The sequence below is a fragment of the Cricetulus griseus genome, chromosome 2 (genome assembly GCF_003668045.3).
Source record: "Cricetulus griseus strain 17A/GY chromosome 2, alternate assembly CriGri-PICRH-1.0, whole genome shotgun sequence".
NCBI classification, from domain to species: domain Eukaryota; kingdom Metazoa; phylum Chordata; class Mammalia; order Rodentia; family Cricetidae; genus Cricetulus; species Cricetulus griseus.
Genome location: NC_048595.1, coordinates 322,614,042 through 322,635,432, shown reverse-complemented (window position 1 = coordinate 322,635,432; position 21,391 = coordinate 322,614,042). Strand labels below are relative to the sequence as shown.

At 35.4% G+C, this 21,391-nt stretch overlaps 1 protein-coding gene across 5 annotated transcripts in view; it reads right to left on the bottom strand.

The window, feature by feature from the left end:
- Adamts6 (ADAM metallopeptidase with thrombospondin type 1 motif 6) overlaps nt 1-21,391 on the bottom strand; it is a 229,077-nt gene that overhangs the window by 154,655 nt on the left and 53,031 nt on the right. For all 5 annotated transcript variants that reach the window (XR_003482511.2, XM_027401535.2, XM_027401534.2 and 2 more), the window contains 2 exons: nt 5,212-5,255; nt 821-926 (listed from right to left, as the gene is read on the bottom strand). Coding sequence is in view for 4 of the 5 variants with exons in the window: in XM_027401535.2 (XP_027257336.1) it covers nt 821-926; nt 5,212-5,255 (150 nt within the window). In the remaining variant the exon portion in view is untranslated. The remainder of the gene's footprint in view (nt 1-820; nt 927-5,211; nt 5,256-21,391) is intronic.

Sequence of the window (21,391 nt, the reverse complement as noted above, 5' to 3'; positions counted from 1 at the left end):
ATTTACTTTTGTCAGTTCTTTTAAAAAATGGGTTTATTGCCATTGAAGGTTGGTTGAAAGTATAGTTGTAAACATCGGTATTGATTTATTTGAAATAAATATTAACAACTTAAGGCCCTCTTTAAAACCAAGGGTGAGCTCTTACACTTTTTTGGTGGCATGTATATACCTGGCAATATAAGATCCGTAGCAATGGCTACATAAACATTATGCCTAGAGAAGGTAAGCTTCCAGCTTCATGAAGGGTGAAGTCAAATGTTCATTTTAAAGAAGTAGTGTCAATAGTGTAAACAAATACATGTAGACAGAAATGGTGGCTCATTCTTGTCACTCAGCAGACTGAGGTAGGAGGATTACCAAGCCTTCCAGGACAGCCTGTCCAGATCAAGGTCAGCCTGAACTACAGAACAAGACTCTGTCTCACAAAACAATAACAAATATAAAACCAAAAAAAAAATAAAAAGGAAAATAAAAACCTGAAGCAAACAACAAAAAGACAAAACACATAAGTTGCCATTTGAGGAAAAGAGAGATTACTTACACAGTTGGATTTCATAAGGAACTAAGTGTTGAGAAGATAGCTAAAGCTCACTGTTTTAAGTGCCCATAACAACACTCAAGTGTAATATGTTTGTCTATTTAACAAGTCTCCAGTTCTTATGAAGATTTATCCCAGTACCCCAGATGATGATAGTCTCTCTTGAATGCTGTCAAAAGGGCTGTAAAAAAAGAGTTGTCTACAGGCTTTCCACACAGTAGTTACGAGTGGTTTCAGGAGTGGAGTTCTACACTTTATTTTGATTTTCTTAAATGCACTCACTTGTGACCAATCTCATGTGCAATGGTAAAAGCTGAGCCCAGGCCAATGTCTTCATTAATGCTGCAGCTCCGTTCAGGCTCACACATTCCAGCCACAGAAGCTAAGCCTGCATAAACAGAAAGAGACACAAAGGGTCAAGCCAAGGTGTTTCAGCTTTTAAAAGCCCATGCTTCTAAATGCCTGGATTCTTTTTAATAACCTCTACGCACAGAAGGAACACTTGGCAAAAGGTTAACTTTCTAGTCATTTGCAAAAATCACTGGGGGGAATTTCACTTTGCCGGCTAGACATTAATATTTTTTGAACTGCAGTCAGTGCTGGAAAATGTCTAGACTAGGGGTTAGATTTATAAATTTTACTTCTGGTAACTTGGGACCACCTAGTAACATGAGCCAGAAAAGGGAATTGAAGAAAGCATTTCTATTTTAATATTCTTCAGGCTGTAGAAAGCAAAATATATCCACATTATTTTTCTAAAGAGATCTGTTTAAGTTGAGTGGGTTCATAAAAATATACAAGCAATTTTTAGTTAACAAAAATAGGGAATCTCAAATGGTTTTATAAATGACATTTTGATTAAAAAAAAAGTAGATGGTTCAAAACAGGAAAAAAAAAACAATGAAAGATGAAACCTTTGTACTTTTTAACTCTTCCGTAATTAGTCCTGGTAAATGGTGTGTGTGTGTGTGTGTGTGTGTGTGTGTGTGTGTGTGTGTGTGTGGACACATGCGCGCGCGCACACACACACACACACACACACACACACACACACACACACACATATATATATATATATATATATATATATATATTCCAAATATACATGGAAGTCATTTTTACATTGTTTTCTTCTCTCCCACCCTTCAGTGCTTTAGAGTTCTTACTAATAAAGCAAAACCATGGTGTTAATTCGCTGACTTCTAGTGAAATGTTATGTTACTTAGCTATTTCCCCTTGGAAGCTTTAGTATTTACTTCCAAATGAATACCATGCCCTGTGGATTATGCTCTGTGGATTAGTATAGAATTTTAAATCAGCACTTAGAAAAAAAGAATTTTGTGAGAATTGAAAAATGCCATCTGTTACAAAGAAGCAGATGCCAAATAGTATATGCTGAGAAGAGCCACCATTTAAAGACATTGGAGGAAAAGCAAGGAGAATATTTCATGTACTCTGTTATCGTGTTACTCCAATGTTAGGAACTACCTTCCCACCAAAGTTACATCAATCCAGTTCAAGGGACATGTACTGAGAGCACAAGCACTGTTCTTTGGTGGATGCAATTTCCCAGTGGCTCTAATTGGGAACAGTCAACACTATTCAATCCATATTTTCTACTAAGGAAGCTCTAGAAACTGTATTTCTCTGTTCTTTCTGATGTAGATATTAAAATAACAAGCACACTATAACAAAGCTAAAGTAAGTGTTGGATTTGCTGATACAGCTGTGTCTACTGTTTTATAAGAGATGAGCAGAAGTTAGAAAGAGGATTATGTCTGCCTCAGAGTTGTCATAAACACTGGTGACACACTGTGATGACCTTCCATTCCACCTAAGGGTATGGGGACCTGAAAAAAAGACAATTAAAAGAAAGACTACTTGGGGCAAAATGGATTCATGAATGTTACTTCTGATTTCTACTAAAAGAACACACACATACACACAGTGCAGAATAAAAACATTATTTGTCTCTAAGCTGTTGGGTTCAGTATGGGTGATCATGTGAGAGGAACAAAACAACAATGAACCCTGTTTCTGTTCTGAGCCATTTTTAAATGGTTCTACTTATAATTATTGACAAATCAACGCTTCTTAATTTTCTTAAATAATCCTTTTGTTTTTTCTAAAGATGGTGGTGCTGCATTGGGTTGTATTTTGTTTGTTTTGTTTTTTTCTTTTATTAGTGTTGGGAGGGATTGTTCTTTTGGCATGTGCTCTATGACTGTATTTTAAATTAAGAATTCTCACTGACACCTCAGTTATAAGCATATATTTACTTCGTATCTGATATAAAACTGTTAACAAGATAAAGTACAAATTTAGAAAGGATTTATTTTGAGAGTAACTATTGATTTTTGAAAAATAATAAAGGTACACCTTAACTAGTATAAGAATAAACACCAGTATATTTTTCATTAAATCCCACCATTTTCGAGTTTCCTAACAACTGCTGATGTCAAAATTTGCGTGTGTGATAATATTAATCAGGGTTTCATTACTGTTTGGGTCATTTAGATTTCCTCAGTTTGGTAGTCAGTTTGCACCCTTTGCCCTAATTACCCTTTTAATATAACTGGTCATTAGAGTTATTAACCAAGAGATTATAAAAAAACCTCATCATAAATATTAACACAAAAGATGCTAAAATAGATAATACATTACTTTATCATTATGTTTGTAAAAACTATTTTATATATATATATATTCCACATATAAAAGTAAATACATGTACATATGTATTTTACTCCATTTTCAAAAATAATAATAATAATAATAATAATTTAAATTGAGCTTCAAAATACATTCATATGTACCTAGCAAATAATTTATTGACTGTAGAAATGAATGATATATTAAAGTTATAATACATTTTGAAGAAAAAAAACAAATTAGACAGAAAACTACATCAGTTTACTAGTAATGACCATGAAAGCACTAAGTAGTTCTATTACTAATGTCAGACTAAAGAGCCTGTCATTGAAAATAATATACCTTCAAAGAACAGAATGAGAATGTATATATTTGTTTCCACTAAACATATATGCTTGAAAATATAAGCTTTAGCTTATATGTATACTTGTTTTGAGGCTTTAGTGTTCATTGGTTCTAAAGTAGATAAGACGATTAAAAATACTTACAGAATTGGAACAATAAAAAATGAGTTAAATAAAACACTACAGGTGATTCTATATCAAATAATTCCTGTTCCTTTATTATAGTATATATTTTCAAAGCAATTGTATCTTTTCTTAATTGATTTTAACAATTATCCCTTTAGTAAAAGAGCAGGTAGTACTCCTACTTTATAAATAATGAAATTGAGAAACACAAAGGTTTAAAATATTATAAAAAGTAACAAATACACTGAAACTGTCAAAGTTGCTCTCAATTTCAGGTTCTTTCAGTTGTTCTTAACTTAAAAAACTATAAAGAAAACCCTAACATGAGCATGTCCTGCAACAAGAGCTCTTTCTGTGATGGGCATTTGACTAGCAAACTTTGTCATGATTAATACTAGGAATTGGTTAATTGGGATTTCTCTTCTAGTTATAAATCTTGAGGAACACAGGATAGGAGAAACCATGTAAAAAATGATCAAGAGAAATTTCAATTTTGGAAGGTATGTTTCACTGACCCACCAGGAAGTTGGAGACATTGTTCCTCATAAGTCCACTTTAATTGGATTTTCCCAAATGCTTAGGATATTCATAGGAACTGACTTATTCATTTACAGATAAGAAAACTGAGACTTGATATAGAGAAGTCAAAATGTTCACTTTCTCTTGCTTTACCTATTGAGTCTGTAAAAATTTTTCATTACACTAAAAATTGTAAAAGAGAAAAAAAAAAAAAAAAAACCCTGTGTCTTAAAATGACATTAGTTGCTTGGTTATATGACCACTGGGAAGCTGCACATTAAACAATTTGTGTTTGCATTTAACTTTTAACCAATAAGAAATGATGCTTTGTAACAAAATGCACTCTTTTAAAAATTCAAGATAATTACTGAAATTATTTTTTAAAAGGCAAAAGAAAACGCTTCCTTTCCCCACCTCAGGCTAAACTGTTTGATGAAATTCTTTGTTGATTGAATTAACATTTTTAAAATATTATCTCAGTTAATAGGAGATAAGTTAAAAAAAAAAGAACCATACCAAAAGAAGAATAAATCTTTCTGCTTCCTTTTTCTGCATGTCAATTTGTTTGTTTTCTTTTCTTTCCTTCACTGGTCTTAATTGCAAGAACCTGACACCTGTTTCAAACACCCTGGCTTTTTTTTTTTTTTTTAGAAAAGGTATTAGAAAGATAGAAAAGATGAAAATGAGTGGTAACTTTGATTTGATTTATAACTACCATTGATTTGAAAATAATCTAAGTTGTTTTCATTCATACCATTTGCCAGACAATGAAAAACAGGCTGGTCTCGAACTCGCAGAGATCCACCTGCCTCTGCTTCCCAGAGTGCTGGGATTAAAGGCGTGCACCACCAACTCCCGGCTTTAGTTTCAAGCAAATTATATATGAAAGAAAGGTCATCCTTAAAATTTTTAGGGGTAATTTCCCATGTAACAGAAAGAAAAATAACCAAATTAATAACAATCAAGAGTAGCATCATTGCTTCAAAAAGACATCTAAACTATCCTTTATTCAAAAAAAAAAAAAAAACTTACCCAATGTTCCACAGGGCTTATTTTTATAAGTGCAGATATCATATCTATGGAGGAGAAAAAAAGATAAAATTTGTAGAATATTGTATATTCATTGCATTTCTATTTTGGAGCTCTGTTTGTTCAGATCAAAATCGATGAAATTATGAGCAGCAAGCAGGAGTGCTGCATGGCCAGCACTATGGGGAAAGGCTGACTGCACACACTAACAGTTCTGCCTGCAAGTCAGTAGGATACCTACCAGCAAAAAATAAAGGAGAGAGTTCTATTAAACCATCTATCACATTGTTTTCAATAGCTCATCTACAAGTTGCTACTGCTTCTACATCAATGAGTGAGTTTTAATATTAATAATAATCTTCTACCTCAATGTATGGGTTTTAATATTAATAATAATCTCTTTCATCCTGCTAGGTATTTTCTTGTTATAGCCACAGACTATTTGGCTCTGAGCACTATTTGAAGTTCTTTCAACTCTAACATAGATACTTGTGTTTAAAAAACTAACAAAAAAAAGAAGACAGTGTAATACATTAATGGGAATTAAATCAATGTTGCATATAATCCTAGTTGTACATTAGAATTTACATGGAGAAAATACAAAGAATTCAAGTGACTTAACAAATAGATAAATGAATGGTCAATAGAATATTTTTACAATGTTAGATTCTACTGCTGGGCTGCATCATAACTCAATACAAAAGATATTAAAGAAATGTTGCATATTTTAAAAATACATTACATTTGAGATGTTAAGTCAAAATTGATATGTTTATCATATTTTATTATTAGAATCCTATTGCTTTATAATGAGAGAAAGAAAGGGAGTGGATCTGGATGGGAGAGGTAAGGAGTAACTAGGAGGAGTAGAGGGAGAGAAAACTGTAATCAGGATAAATTATGTTTAAAAAAATCTACTTTTAGTAAAAGGGGGAAGTACCAGAAAGTATATACTGGATGTTATGATCAATTTACCTTATCATCACCATGTTACATATTATATTACATAGACATAATTCATCCTATAAATATTCAAGTTAATTTAAACAAAGTCATTTCATGGGTGATACAGATACATATGTTTAAATGGAATTTACTTTGAAATCCCCAAGTATCATTCACAACTTTCCAAAACTGATCTGCCTAAGAATGCATTTAAACTTCAATTCACCAGTTTTCCTTTGTCTTTACTCTTCCACAATGACTGTTTCTACTTTCAAAGAAGAAAGCATCCTTCTATCACACACCCCAAATTTCATTACAATGTGTTGACTATAGAAGTTCCCAGAACATAAAACAAGGGTAATTCAAGAAAGAATTGCTAGGAAATACATTAAGAGCTAAGCAAGAAAAATTGGAGGGAAACATATTTATTTCATCCTGGAAAGGCTCTGTAAACTTTCTGAATGTCTTCTTGTTACAAGCTAATCCATATATCTCACAATTGGAATTCAGAGATGGAATATTTTCATACAAAGTATTAACATGCTAAAATGAAGTCAGGCTTGTTATTGACAGGCAACTTATGCCATAAGAAAGGGGTTGGCAATGATGACTGATTTAAATAATTAGATTATATAGTCAATATTTTCATAATTGAATGAGCAGAGTTATATATCATATTAAATTTCATTTAGGAGGTCAGTTAACAAAAATGTAAATGATTTATAATTGTACTTTTAAATTTCATATATAAAATGCTCATAATTTTAAGTCATTACAGAGACATTATCAATGTTACATATTGCTTATATACTTTAATGAATATTGTCAAAACTTTCAAGCTTCAGATTTACCTTATCCAGTTTCTGACACTGGGGAAAACACACATGCACTTGCATTCATGCACTATCATATAAGCACACACTTGCTCACACACACGCACGTGGGAGCGCACACACACACACACACACACACACACACGTGTATGCACTCTCTTATACACACATAAAATTTGGGGGTTATCTTGCTGGAGTAGGACCTGGAAAAATAACAGACTAAAGAAAAAGAATGTGCTTTTTCACTCTCAGGATCCTTGACACAAATAAATATAAATCCCATCTAACATGATGCAGCAGAAGCCCTAAATTTAGTTTATGTCAACTTGACACAAGTTAAAGTCATCTAAGAGATCTTATGTCTCCATAAGATCTGGCTGTAGGCAAGCCAGTCACGCATTTTCTTAAGTAGTGATTAATGGGGCAGGGTCAAGACATTGTGGGTGGTGCCATGCCTGGTCTGGTGGTCCTGTGTTCTATAAGAAAGGAAGCTGAGCAAGCCATGGGAAGCAAGCCAGTAAGCAGCACTCCTTTCATCAGCTCCTGCCTCCAGGATCCTGGCCTGTTTGAGTTTCTGTCCTGGCTTCCTTCAGTGATGGATTACAATGTGGAAGTGTAAGCCCAATAAACCCTTTCCTCCCCAACTTGCTTTTTCGTCATGGTATTTCGTGGAAGCAATAGAAACCCTAAACAACATATAAACCCTAGAGCTTATCAGAAATCAAGGTTCTAGTTTGGGTAAGGAATGCATTTGCTGCCATTCTTTCACCCTAACTCATAATGAGGTTGGACTGATTGAGCAAAATAAAAAATGGTTAAATATCTGTAACTGTAATGTTGGTATGTTCCTGCTATGAATATTTTTGACTATTAATTTTTGTGAGCACAAGTTTCAGAAGAAACTGACCAAAACATCTGACTATGTTGTATTTTGAAGTCTGTGAAACACAGCACTTTTTTATAATGATAGAACAACTACACTGTAAAAACATAATGTTTATACCCATATGCCTGGACTTCTCTCAACGCTGGTCACCCTTAGCAGAAGACAGCAGTCGAAAGAGAGATGTGTACCTGGTCACAGTACTTAGAAAGAGAGAGTGATGGCTCAGCCCTAAATGGGACATCATCACTACCACCAAGGCTCAGGGAAGGTCAAAAAGAAAAGGCAGAAAGAATATAAGAAATGGAGAACCGGGAAGGGTGCTGTGAATTGTTCTTTTTCCAAACATGGCAATGCTTTTACAAGCATGAACTCTAAGTCAGTTATTAACACCCTAATTTACGTCATTAGTTACCTCCTGCTGAGATGAAGCTGCCATCTAATTTCAAAATCTCTCTCATAGATTAGATAACTCCTGTTTTTAAGGACTTAGTTATTATGTGTTTGGGACATGGAGTAAGTGTACCTGTGTTCAGGAGCCTGGGAACACCAGAAGAACAAGATCTCCTGGAGCTGGAGTGACAAAGAGTTGTAAACTACCTGATGTGGGAGCTGGAAACTAAACTCTGGTTCTCTGGAAAAGCAGTATGAACTATTCACCACAGAGCATCATCTTTTCAGCATCACTCATAGTTTGCTTGTTCTGCACATGTCATTCTCCTACTAAAAATCTAATTCTCTCTAAAAATGTATGCAAGATTTTTAAGAAATGGAATTCAAGAAATAATCTTGTTTCAGTTTACCTTTTTAGAATTGTTTATAACTTCCCCAAACTTATCTCTAATTCTACCAACTATACTCACTATACATTCACCACTATCTAAAAACAATTCTGAATTTCCCTCTATCCACAAACAGCTCATGAAAAACTCTTCACCCACTTCTTCTATGAAAGTCTAGATATCCATTAGGTCCACTTCAAGTACTTTATCCTTCATAAAGCAAGAAATAACACATCTAACTACTACAGCAAGGATGTGCTTGCTTGCTTTCTTATTCAGGTACTATCATTAGTATTTAAAGAATATAAAATAATAACCAGACAAAGAAGGAAAGTAGGATAGGAGAAATGTGTTAGATAAAAAACAAAAACAATGGCAATAAATTTGTCTTTAATTCTAAAATTACACTTATTTTGTGTATATATGTCTGTTTTTATGTCATAAACATGTTAATTTCATAGTTTATACAAATACATATATGTCATTGTACACAGTACATGTACATAATTTTTATTTGCCAATTACATCTTATTAAGGCTGCAGGAAAGCAAAAACAATTACTGAATTTGTTATAGTCATTGTGAAATACAAAATAACGTAATTGTGCAGATTAATCGAATAGTACAAAAAGCACTATCAAATGTGTAACAAGTTCACATCCTCTCTCCCTTCACACATGGACAGGTCACCACCATAGACAATGTTAAGTGTGTAGTTCTTTAGTGTTGCATATCGTGAGCACTCAGAAGACAAACTGCATAGTATTTCCTCAAAACAACTTTAAAATTAGGTACTTCCTGTAAGCTGCTAAAAATACACACATGATACTATAATTTTCCAATAAAATACTTTATATTTCTAATAACTTACTATGTTGGTCTAATGCCTTCTCATTATTAGTTTTGGAAAACATTATTTTTAATTTCCAACATGCCAAATTTCCTGAGAACTTAACTGAATTTTGTGGATCAATAGTGAAATAAATACACCTCTCCAGATTTTTTAGAACCTTTCGATATGAATTCTATAGTGAAAGTGGGGGGACTAAACATGAAAACTTCAGGCTATAAAATAAATAGTAAAATCAGAAGGCATAGCTTAAAATACTTTATACAAACACGAAGTGGGTTTTGTTTGGATTCTAAATTTGTAGTAAATTTACAATCCATCCTGCTCCAAAATTCCTCTTTGTAAGATGTGCAATTACAATGAATTCAAAAGGCATTCAACAGACACCAATCCCATCCACCTTTTAAAAAAAAAGTTTTAAATATATAAAATCTGGTACTCAAAGTTCAGCACCACCACCACTTCACAGAACAAGCACCTCAGTTTCAATCTAGAACTCCCAAATTGTTTCCGTTTCTACACCACTGCAACTAACAATCCTGCCAGACTACACAAAACTGTTCAGTGGTTTTTCTCTGATGTGGAAAAAAGTCCAGAGGGACTAGGAGGTGCCACCAAATCCATGCCATGATAAAGATCTAAACTTGCTTCACTGCAAATTACTGCTTTCACTCAGCACATCACTTGTTTCAATTCTTTATCTTTGTGTAAGAATTGTTTTACCCAGTTAATTTAAAATTCATCAATGTAGGTAAGGGCATGAGAAAAAGGGAAGGCTGCTTGGAGGAAGAAACTATAGTATATCAGAAGGAATTGCTGTGATAGAAACTCTTTTGAAAGAACCAATCTATATAACCTCAAGTTTTATTGCTCAGTGATCATCAGGTTATAACATGAAATTGTGTATGACTAAGAAAACATGAATTTAGCCTGTCAGATTTGAATTCTGATTATGGTGCTGCCAACAACTGATTATAAGCCCTCTTTCAAATCATCTCACTGTGCCTTACTTTTCCTGTACTGCTTGTCTCAACTTCATACCACTGATGAGAAGCCAGAAGGAATACTCTCAATGAACACCAGAGCACTTAACTATTAAATAATGTGATGTCATTGTTGCTGTTCTAGCCAGAAAGAATTCTGACAATGACTTGTTTACACACACACACACACACACACACACACACACACACACACACACACACACACCCCACAGGAATACTTCTCTAAGACTGTTTCCTAAAAAACAAATTATAAAGTCACAAAAGTAAACACTGCTCAAAGTCATATTCTATAGCTGGACACTTCTTATAATATTTCAACTTTGGTAAGTAGAGAATTCTTCCAAATTGTTCGTGATGAAAGTTCCCAACACATGGTAGTTTTCACCACGTACATTTCTTTCCACTTCCTCTTACTGATGCAGCGATCACTGTCTTCAGTGGGATGATGGACACAACTCTGTTGACAGTTTTCAATCCCATAGAGCAGTTACTCATAAATGCAATTTTTAAAATCAAGTAGAGCTATCCTGATCCAATCAACAAATATTTTGGAGAGAGTTGTAAATATCATAAAGAAAGTTTATTGTTTTTTAAAGTCTGGCATCAAAGAACACTGAAGGAATACTTTCTAAAAATTTTTAATGGAAGCTAAAAAAATGGCTCCACAGTTAACAGTACTGGCTGTCCTTCCAGAGGTCCTGAGTTCAATTCCTAGCACCCACATGGTGGCTCTCAATTGTTTGATCTATAATGGGATCTGATGCCCTCTTCTAGTGTGCAGACACACATGCAGAAAAAGCACTCATATGCAATAAATACATAAACAAACACATTTTTTAAAATTTAGAGTTAATTGTTTTATTTTATGTAAATGAATGTTTCCTTGCCTGTATATGAGTATCTGGTACCCCTGGATGTCCGAATAAGCATAGGCACCCTGAAACTGGAGTGACAAATGGTTGTGAGCCATGTGGGTGCTGGAAACCTAACTTAGGTCCTCTAAAAAAGCAATGTGTTCCTAAAGGCTGAACCATCTCTAAAGGACCATGAAGGAATGTTTTGAAAGTTTATATATAGTCCAAACAGCAATATTAAAAGTACTAGCATTTTCCCAAATTAAAATATAGTATCTAGAATTCATGAAGTCGTACCCAAGACACTAACAGGAGGTTTTATCATCATTGGTTATTCATTATATACTAAATTATAGTCATTTGCATTTTATTTCTTAGTGACTATAGTTTAGTTCTGTGAATACATACTAATCCATAGGGGAGATGTAATTCTCCTGTAAATAACTAACCTCAACATTTTTGAAATTACTATAAAATATCATAATACACCTCTGATATAGTTTCAAAAGAGATTGCTTTAATGGTGGCTATTACTATTTCCTACTTTAAAATCAATACATTAAAACATACTAAGATGGCTTAATCCATAACAAAGGAGATTATAAGAAAAAATCTTTTGAGCTAGGAAAATTATACCTCATTTATGTACTGGCTGAAGATAACACCACTTTGGCAATTTTAAGTTGGTGTTAGAAAAGTAAAAGAAATATTTAGCATTACTGTGTAGTTTTTGGAAATACTATTTTCCCAAAAAACAATGTTTTCTGCAATGAAATACAAAGTTTATTGGTAGCTGATTTCAACCCAATGTTTTTTTTCTCTATTTGGTAATGATCATTTCAATGACTTGAAAACACTGTTGAGTATATTTTATTATTAACTTCTTTCATCAACTTTAAACTGAATTTCTGAATAATCTACTAAATGCAAATAATTTTGGAATCATGTCAGTGAACTCTATGTTATATAATATATTCAATTAATTAGACATTGAAAATAATCTTTAGGGTATGCCATTTGTCAAGCAACACAATGTTCAATGTAAGAAAATTATCTCTGGGATTGGAAGTAAAAATAAGTTACCAATGATTTAAAAATATGCTGTGTCAGTACAGATGGTTACAACATGACAGGTTTACCCTCTGAACTTTTTGGTTCATTCCAGGATATTTATAGCTAATCTAATCTACATGCTGAAATGAAAGCCAAATGAAAGATATCTTCAAATATATTTTAAATTTTAATTTAGAAAACTAAAGTTCAAAACTCACATAAAGATGATAAAGAATCTCGTATTCTCGGCTACTGACACCTTCCCAAGCATGGCTCATCTATCCAGAAAGCCAATGTCTCTGTGTTTAAAGCATTATAAATATTCTCAATATTACTTCAAAATATGGGGTTTTAAAAATAGGCATGTAAAAGGCTTTTGACTGATATTTCACTATTTTTCTCAGAAAAAAAAAACTAGCTGTGATAGTAGATCTCTGCCTTTTCAAATGAAAAGATTCTGTGGGGGGAAATGATTTACTGATTATCAGCTAAAATAAACACAAGAGGGCTTGGCAAAGTTTCTTCACTAGTGATGCTTTTCTTTAGTTATTGATATATCATAGAGCATCCAGAGGAAAGCATGGAGAAGGCAGTGTGGATAGAACTCCTGGAGTTCTGAACCACAGTCTGGTACTATAATCAATAACTAATGTTACCTTATTTACTTCTTGATAATAGAATTCTGACTTAGTTTCATATAATATAATAACTATGGATCAAAGTGATTATTGGGTTACGACTCTTATCCAGCTGATCAAATCTAAATCTTTAAGAGACTCTCTACCATAATACTTGATTAAGGAAAATATGAATACCTCTAAAACATGGAAAGTAGCATGATGTGGCAGAAGCCAAGAGATTTACAATTTATTAATTATATGCCTCAGATAATATTAGAGACCATTTTAAGAACCTATATTAGGGAGCCGTTCTAAGGTCCTTTTTGGAAGCAGTTAGTTCAACTTGGAACTATAGAATTACCTGCCTAAGTCTTTCCTATAAGGTAAGACGAAGGCTAACACAAGAGAATATACCAGTATCTACCTGTAACTGCTTCCCTTGGCTGTAGGCTTTTCAGAACTTTAAGGTTTGATATGTACAAGACCGCCCAATCAAATGCTTACAGATAAGCTCTTGACTCTGGTTTTTAACCTCATAATCTTCAAATAAAATTTTACAACTTTTCTTTTTTAAATTTACCAACAGCAAAATGACTCAAAAATTCAGTGTGTACAATCTTGGGAGCTCAGCAGAGTTGGTTCTGGTCAGTACTTGGATAAGAGAAATGCTAACAAAATCTACTAATAATATCTGAATCCAGCCAAGAATAGGAAAAAGTAAGTTCGAATACTCCTGGTAGAGGAGTAAGAAGATACTAGAACCACTACTTGATGTTTCAGCTTTGTGGATTTACACTCCATGCAAAAGAGTCTCACCTATGTCAGGTTTCACCAGGATCAATGCTCCTAATACTATCATCTTACTGATTAACAATTTTTAAGTGCAGATTATACTAAGTGTTATTGAAGTCTGAATCAATCCATGTGACTGCTGTTCATATGGTCAGTACAAACTCCAGACACTTTCCCATCTCTACGCTCAGTAACAGAACTACCGCTCTGCTCCATAAATACTGTTGGTCCTGGATGACTTTCAGGGAAAAACCAAAAAGAAAATAAATTACAGAAGTCAATCCAAGAGTCAAGAAGACAAGGGTAGCAACAAGACAGAGTCTTTCCTTTCTAAGCATCAATTCCAAGAAAAAGAATGAGGAACGAAATACTTTTTAATATAGACCAGTTATTTTATAAGACAGAACAAGGGGAGAGTTATGTATTACATCAGAATTCTTCAAAATAGGACACAATAATCACAGAGTTACACTAAAATAAATATCCCCATGAGCAAATTGAACTAAAAACTTAAAAATCTAAGTAACAATTATATTTATTTCATGTTTAACAAATACAAGATACTGCTAAAAACAAGTGACTTAAAAGAAATGAACTGATTACTGTAGAAATAGGGGGAGTCCCAAATTAACTTTAAAAACGTACTGTTTAAGTTAGGAAAGGTCACCTTTAGTAACAGTCCAAACTCAAAGACTTAGTTAAAAACATATATGTGTATATCTTGCATTTATGATGGCTAAAGTCTAAAAGCTGTGGTTAATACTAAAATTTATTTGATTTTCCCATAGATACAATTAGTTTTCCCAAGTGCTCTCAGCCCTCACCTGTCAGTGCTCTCTAGAAATCACCTTTAGTGGTTCAGTTCACCTTACTCAAGATCAAAGCAGTTTGCATCAAGGCAGAAAGACTATTCTTTTTATTTCAACCTTAAACAACTTCAGAACAACCTTCCCTCCCCTACAACAACTGTAAATACCAAGAGTTCTCACAAAGGTTTGCATATTAATCTTCTGTTTGTGGGAATATTAATTTGGAACTATCATAAGTAAATCAAGCAGGGTTACATACATAACTGTCTTAGTTAAGATTTTTATTGCTTCAATGAAATACCATGATCCAAAAGCAACTTGGGAAGGAAAGGGTTTATTTGGCTTACCCTTCCACAATGTAGTCCATCACTGAAGGAAGCCAGGATGGGAACTCAAACAGGGAAAGAACCAGAAAGCAGGAGCTAATGTAGAGGCCATGGAGGAGTGCTGCTTACTGGCTTGTTCTCATGGCTTGCTCAGTCTGCTTTCCTATAGAACCCAGGAACACTACCCACAATGGTCACTAATTATGAAAATGCCCTACAGGCTTTGCCTGTGGTTGGATTTTATGGAGACATTTTCTTAATTGAGGTTTGCTCCTCTCAGATGGCTTTAGTTTGTGTCAAATTGACATAAAACTGACCAGCCCAATAATCAATTATGCAAAACTCCATATAGAGATCATGATATACAAACAGCTTGGGCAAGAAACATTTGAATTGCTGATATTTTCAGATTTGGGAGGATTTGAATATACAAAATGAAATATCTTCAGAAATGGCATCAACTTAAACACAAAATTCACTTATTCTTTGTCTATACCTTAAACACACAGCTAATGATAACAATTTTATAGTATTCTTACACTCGTTTCAGAAATAAAAATAGAGAACTTTCTAGGCACCCCTTGCTTTGGACATTTAAAAAATCTAAATACTATTTCTAAAGGATGTCGGATTTGAATCTACCACTATTTTGAATACAAGTAAGACAACAAGATGAACTAAATGTATGTACTCATTTAAAATTGGATGTTTATATTTTAGTCCATCTATTTGTATTGGTTACTTTTCTCATCATCGTGGCCAAATACCTAACAGACACAACTTAAGGAAAGATGTCTATGAATTCACAGTTTCAGTCCATGTTAGGAAGAAAGGCATGCCAGAGTTAATGGCATGTGTGTGATGTGGTGGAAGCCATTACATCCTAACAGACAAAGAAGCAGAGTGCTGACCCAGAGTAGGGCTGTCTATGCCCTCACATGTCTGCCCCCAGTGACTCACCTATACAAGCCAAGCCCTACTGTCTCCTTAACACTGCCTCCAGCTGAGGATCAAGTATTCAAATACAGTAGCCTCTGGGAAGGAAGCATTTTGGATTCAAGACACAGAAACCTGCCTCTAACTCCTATAGGTTTATGGCCATCTCACATGCAAAGGCTTTAATTACACTTTCAAGTATCCACTTTTCAAAAGGCAAAAGTTTCTCCTAATGCTCAATGCATGTGAGTAGCTGTGAGTCCCAGCAAAATATAACAACAAAAACAATAATGAGCAAATTAAGCCAAAATGAAGCTAAGTTAGGTACTCCCTATACACAATGAGAGAGTAAACATTCTTATTCCCAAAGTAAGGAATGGGAAAATGCAATAGAAGATTAGACCAAAACAAGACTGAGAGTAAACAGAGCAATGCTTTAGCCCTTTATCTCTGTGTTCAACATTCATAGTATGCAGTGGCATCATCAGAAATCCAAGAGACTCAGCAATTTCTCCCTTGTGGTTCTGGCAACTTCAGCTCAAATCTGTAGGTGTAGTATTACTTGAAGATGACGTTGGTTCCTGGTCTCTCCACTATCCTCATTTCTCTAGTGCAACTTAGGAAGAAGATCCTGATGTTATGGGAAATCAGGAAGCAGAACAGTAAATCAGAAGAGGCAGGACCATAATCCTCAAGACCTGCCTCCGAGAGCCTGCTTTTACCATCCACACCTTATGTCCTTAAGGCTCTAAAACCTTCTAGAAGAGTGCCACCAGTTCTGGAACTGACTAAACCATAACAACCGTCAAATTTAATTTGGAATTTTTTATTTGATGTTGGGTGATTGGGTTGCATTCCCACATAAAACTGTTTAAATAAATTTCATTATTCCTTTAATTATAATAATAATGTCCATGGTATACAAACAATATACATTACACTACTTGCAGAATGCTTTTGTGAAATGAAAATTTGGCAAAAGTTCACAAACAAACCCCCCAAACTTTATTTCATGTCTGTACACACACACACACACACACACACACACTGGTATTACCTGGCATCTGAGCCACAACTTCCCTCCTGTTTTAGGGTATGTTTCTATTTAGGCCCAGATGATGCTTCCCTTTGCCCTTTACAGATATTTCTTGGCTTCAACAGTTAGCTGCTGTGTTGGTCCCAAGACAGAAGTTTATGGGCCATGCCTTATCTGAGTAGTTTTACTTGTTGTATTCTGACATGGTTAATTAGTCTTAAAGTACCTATAACAAAATGTTACACACAGGGGTAACTTAGAAACAATGGAAGTCTATTCCTCACATTTATGGAGTCTTAGACATCAGATCAAAGCACCAACATTTGGGATCTGTTATAGGCTCTCTGCTGCATGGATGCAACATTCTTACTGTATATTTACATAATCAAATGGAAAAAAAAGAGAATACCAACTTCCCTTTAGCCACTTCTGTAAAGAGAGTAATCTTACCATGAGGGCTCTGCCCTCAATAATTATTCCTTTATTATAAGCTTCTTTATACCACCACCTTGGTGACTGCATATTGGCATATACATTCTGGGGGAGTGGTGGATAAAAATACTCAGGTTTGAGCTTCAGGCCCCGAGCAGCATCAAGGGAGCCACGAGCCCCAGACCTAGGAGCAGTGTCAGAGGGAGTCCCCAGCCTCAGGCCCAGGAGTGAGTTGTGATTGCCAGGTGAAATGACAGCAGCAGTTTCCAGCAGTAGCTTCCAGAAATTATTGCAAGTTCCTCTGGGAAAGAGCACCTGTGTCCCAGCCAGAACTCACTACCATTTCTCAGTTGGAGATTCCAGACCACTGGACTCTCAGCCCCACCTATACCTCCAATGGGAGGAGCATCCACTGGAGCTATAGCCCCACCTGCACCTTAAGGAGTGACCACCTGAGCATTGGGCCCAATCCACCAGGAGGAGCATTCACCAGAAGCTCTGCTCTACATGTGCCTGAAGGAGCAGTCAATGGAGCCACAGCCCACAACTATACCAATTAGAGAAAGAGAGACCCACCAGAAGCACAAGCTCCACCTATACCAATAGAGGAAAAGATGCATAGACAAGGAATTAAGAACACACTCAACAATAGAAACAGCAATAAGGAACCACTAGAAACTAGTGGTGCTACAGCTGGAAGACCTGAACATCCCAACACAGATGAAGTAAAAGAAAACAACCTAAAAATAACTTTATGAGGATGATTGAGGCCCTTAAAGAGGAAATGAAAAATTCCCTTAAAGAAGTGGAGGAGATATGGAAGGTCTCACCATTCAGGGGAAGCAGAAAGGATATGTGATAGGTAGGGTTTTAGTTGGGGGGGTGGTTGAGGAGGAGAGGAAGAGGGAACTGGGATTGTCATGTAAAACATACTTGTTTCTAATTCAAATAAAAACAAAGTGGAGTAGAAGACAAACAAAAAATTGGAAGATATCGACAAATCCCTTAGAAAACCAAGAAAAAGCAATCAAACAGGTGAAGGAAATGATACAAAACACAAAATCTGAAATAGGGGCAATAAAGAAAACACAAACCAAGGGAATTCTGGAAATGGAAAATCTGGGTAAATGGTCAGGAACCACAAATGCAAGCATAAACAACAGAGTACAAGAGTTGAAAGAGAATTTCAGGCATTGAAGACACAATAGAGGAAATAGATTCTTTGGTCAAAGAAAACTATAATCCAACAAATCCTAATACAAAACATGCGGGAAGTCTGGGACACCATGAAAACACCAAACCTAAGAATAATAGGAATAGTGGAAGGAGAAGTCCAGCTCAAAGACACAGAAAGCATATTCAACAAAAATCATAGAAGAAAGCTTTCCCAACCTAAAGAAGGACATGCATATGAAGATAGAAGAAACTTACAGAACACCAAATAGACTGCACCAAAAAAAAGTCCCCTTACCACATAATAATCAAAGCACCATACATACAGAATAAAGAAAGAATATTAGGAGTTGCAAAGAAGAAAGGCCAGGTAACATAAAAAGGCTGACCTACAAGAATTACACCTGACTTCTCAACAAAAACAATGAAAGCCAGAAGGCCTGGTCAGATGTTACACAGACACTATGGGACCACAGATGCCAGCCCAGACTACTTTATCCAGCAAAGCTTTCAATAACCATAGATGGAGAAAACAAGACATTCCATGATAAAAACCAAATTTAAACAATACCTATCCACAAACCCAGCCCTACAGAAAGTACTAGAATGAAAACATCAACCCAAGGAAATCATCTGTGTCCACAAGAACACAGAAAATAGATGAGCTTACAGCAGCAAATCCTAAAGAAGGGAATTGAACACACAATACCACCAACAACAACAAAAACAAAAATAACAGGAACTAGTAATCACTGGTAATTAATATCCATTAATATAAAGGGTTTCAATTCACCTATAAAAAGACACAGACTAACAGACTGGATACAAAAACAGAATCCATCCTTTGGCTGTATACAAGAAATACACCTCAACCACACAGACAGACATTACCTCTGAGTAAAGGGTTGGGAAAAGATTTTCCCAATTAAATATAGTATGTACTCATTCATAAGTGGATGACAGACATAAAACAAAAGATACCCAGCCTACAATCCACAACCCAGGAGAAACTAGAACCCTCTTCCAGAAACAGATGGAAGCAGATGCAGAAATCCACAACTAACCAATGGGCCACCTGACTTCTCAACAAAAACAATGAAAGCCAGAAGGTCCTGGTCAGATGTTATACAGACACTATGGGACCACAGATGCCAGCCCAGACATACCTAACATATCATCTTGCCCCAGAAGTCTGCTCAGCACTTTTTCCTTCATATAAATTGAAGTGAGGGAGGAGCAATAATATGAACAAAGGAGCCAAGACCATGATGGGAAAATCCACAGAATCAGCTGACCCTAGCTAGTGAGAGATCACTGACTCCAGTCTGACAAATGGGGAACCTGCATAAAACCGAACTAGACTCCCTTAATATAGGTGACAATGGTGTAACTGGGGCAATATATGAGGCCACTGGCAGTTGGTCCAAAATCTAACACTAATGCACAAACTGACTTAGTGGAGCCCATTCTATATGGAGAGATACCTTGCTCAGTCTAGACACAGGGGTGTGGGGGTGGAGAGGTGCCTTGGTCCTGCCTTAACTAGATGATGGGACAGACTTAGTAGACTTCCTGGGGGAAGTCTTACCTTCTCTGAGGAACAGATGGGAGATGGGGTGGGGAAGCAGGAGAAAAGGAGGGAGGGGAAATGTAAAAAATAAATTAATAAAAACAATTTTTAAAAAAGACTGCATGGGTAGATTAGAAGAAAGGACATATGATAGGTAGGATTTTAGTTGGGGGGTGGTAGGGGAGGAAGGTAGGGAGAAGGGAACTGGGATTGTCATGTAATTCAATCTTGTTTATAATTCAAATATATAAAAAATAAAAAACAAAACAAAAAAGACTGCATGGAGATTTTAGTGTCTGCCACAAAATAAATTCCAAAAAATATTTGAACACCAATGACTACAAGCTAAAGTCAGATAGACCTAAGTTTGAAACTTAGCTCTGTGATTTTTTTTTTAGACCTGGGTGACCAAAAATCTCCTTTATGCCATATATTTCTCAAATGTGAAGTGATACACTATGGAAGTATAAATTACAAAGCTACTATGGATTTATATGAAGGAAAAAGTGCTGAGCAGACTTCTGGGGCAAGATGGTATGTTAGGAGCTGTGTCTGCTTCTGTGAGTTAGAAGACTTGGGGGCAGAGGGCCTCTATTCCAGAATGGGATTGAAAGGAATCTCAAAAGAAGCACAAGTTAGATTCAAAGCATGAGGAACTAAAAGATTACACAACTCAAAGCAGAAGACAGGAACTCTGGCAGAAGCTCCAGGCTGGGCTCCCTGTAGAAAAGGAGCTAAAGCTATGGCCACAGTTTCATTACGGCTGAGAATCAAGCCCTAAGAGAAGGCTTCTCACTTAAAAGACCCCCAAATAAAATTAGGAGAGAAACTCACAACATGTGCAAATCACACACAGAAATATATGAAACATGAAAAAGAAAGGCAAACTAGATATACAGGGGAAGGCCCAGGCCATCCCCCAATGATATGACAGGCTTTGATGATCCCCATGGAAGGCTTCACCTTCCTGGGAAGTGGATGGGTGGAGGAAGGGTGCAGGGTTCGGCGGGGGACATGAGAGAACGGGAGTGAGAGAGAACTGGGATTGATATGTAAAATAAGATCATTTCTAAATTAAATTTTAAAAAAGAAAAAGAAAGGCAAAACACTCTTCCAAAAGATCCTAATTCTTCAATAACAATTCTAAAATACAAAATGGATGAAATAAAAGATGTTTACAACCATAGTTGTAAAAGCTGTCTGTGACTTCCAAAAAGATTCAAATAAGGAGAACAAAAAGGAAGTTGAAGACTTGTGTAAAAAAGTCAGCAAATATGGATGGAATA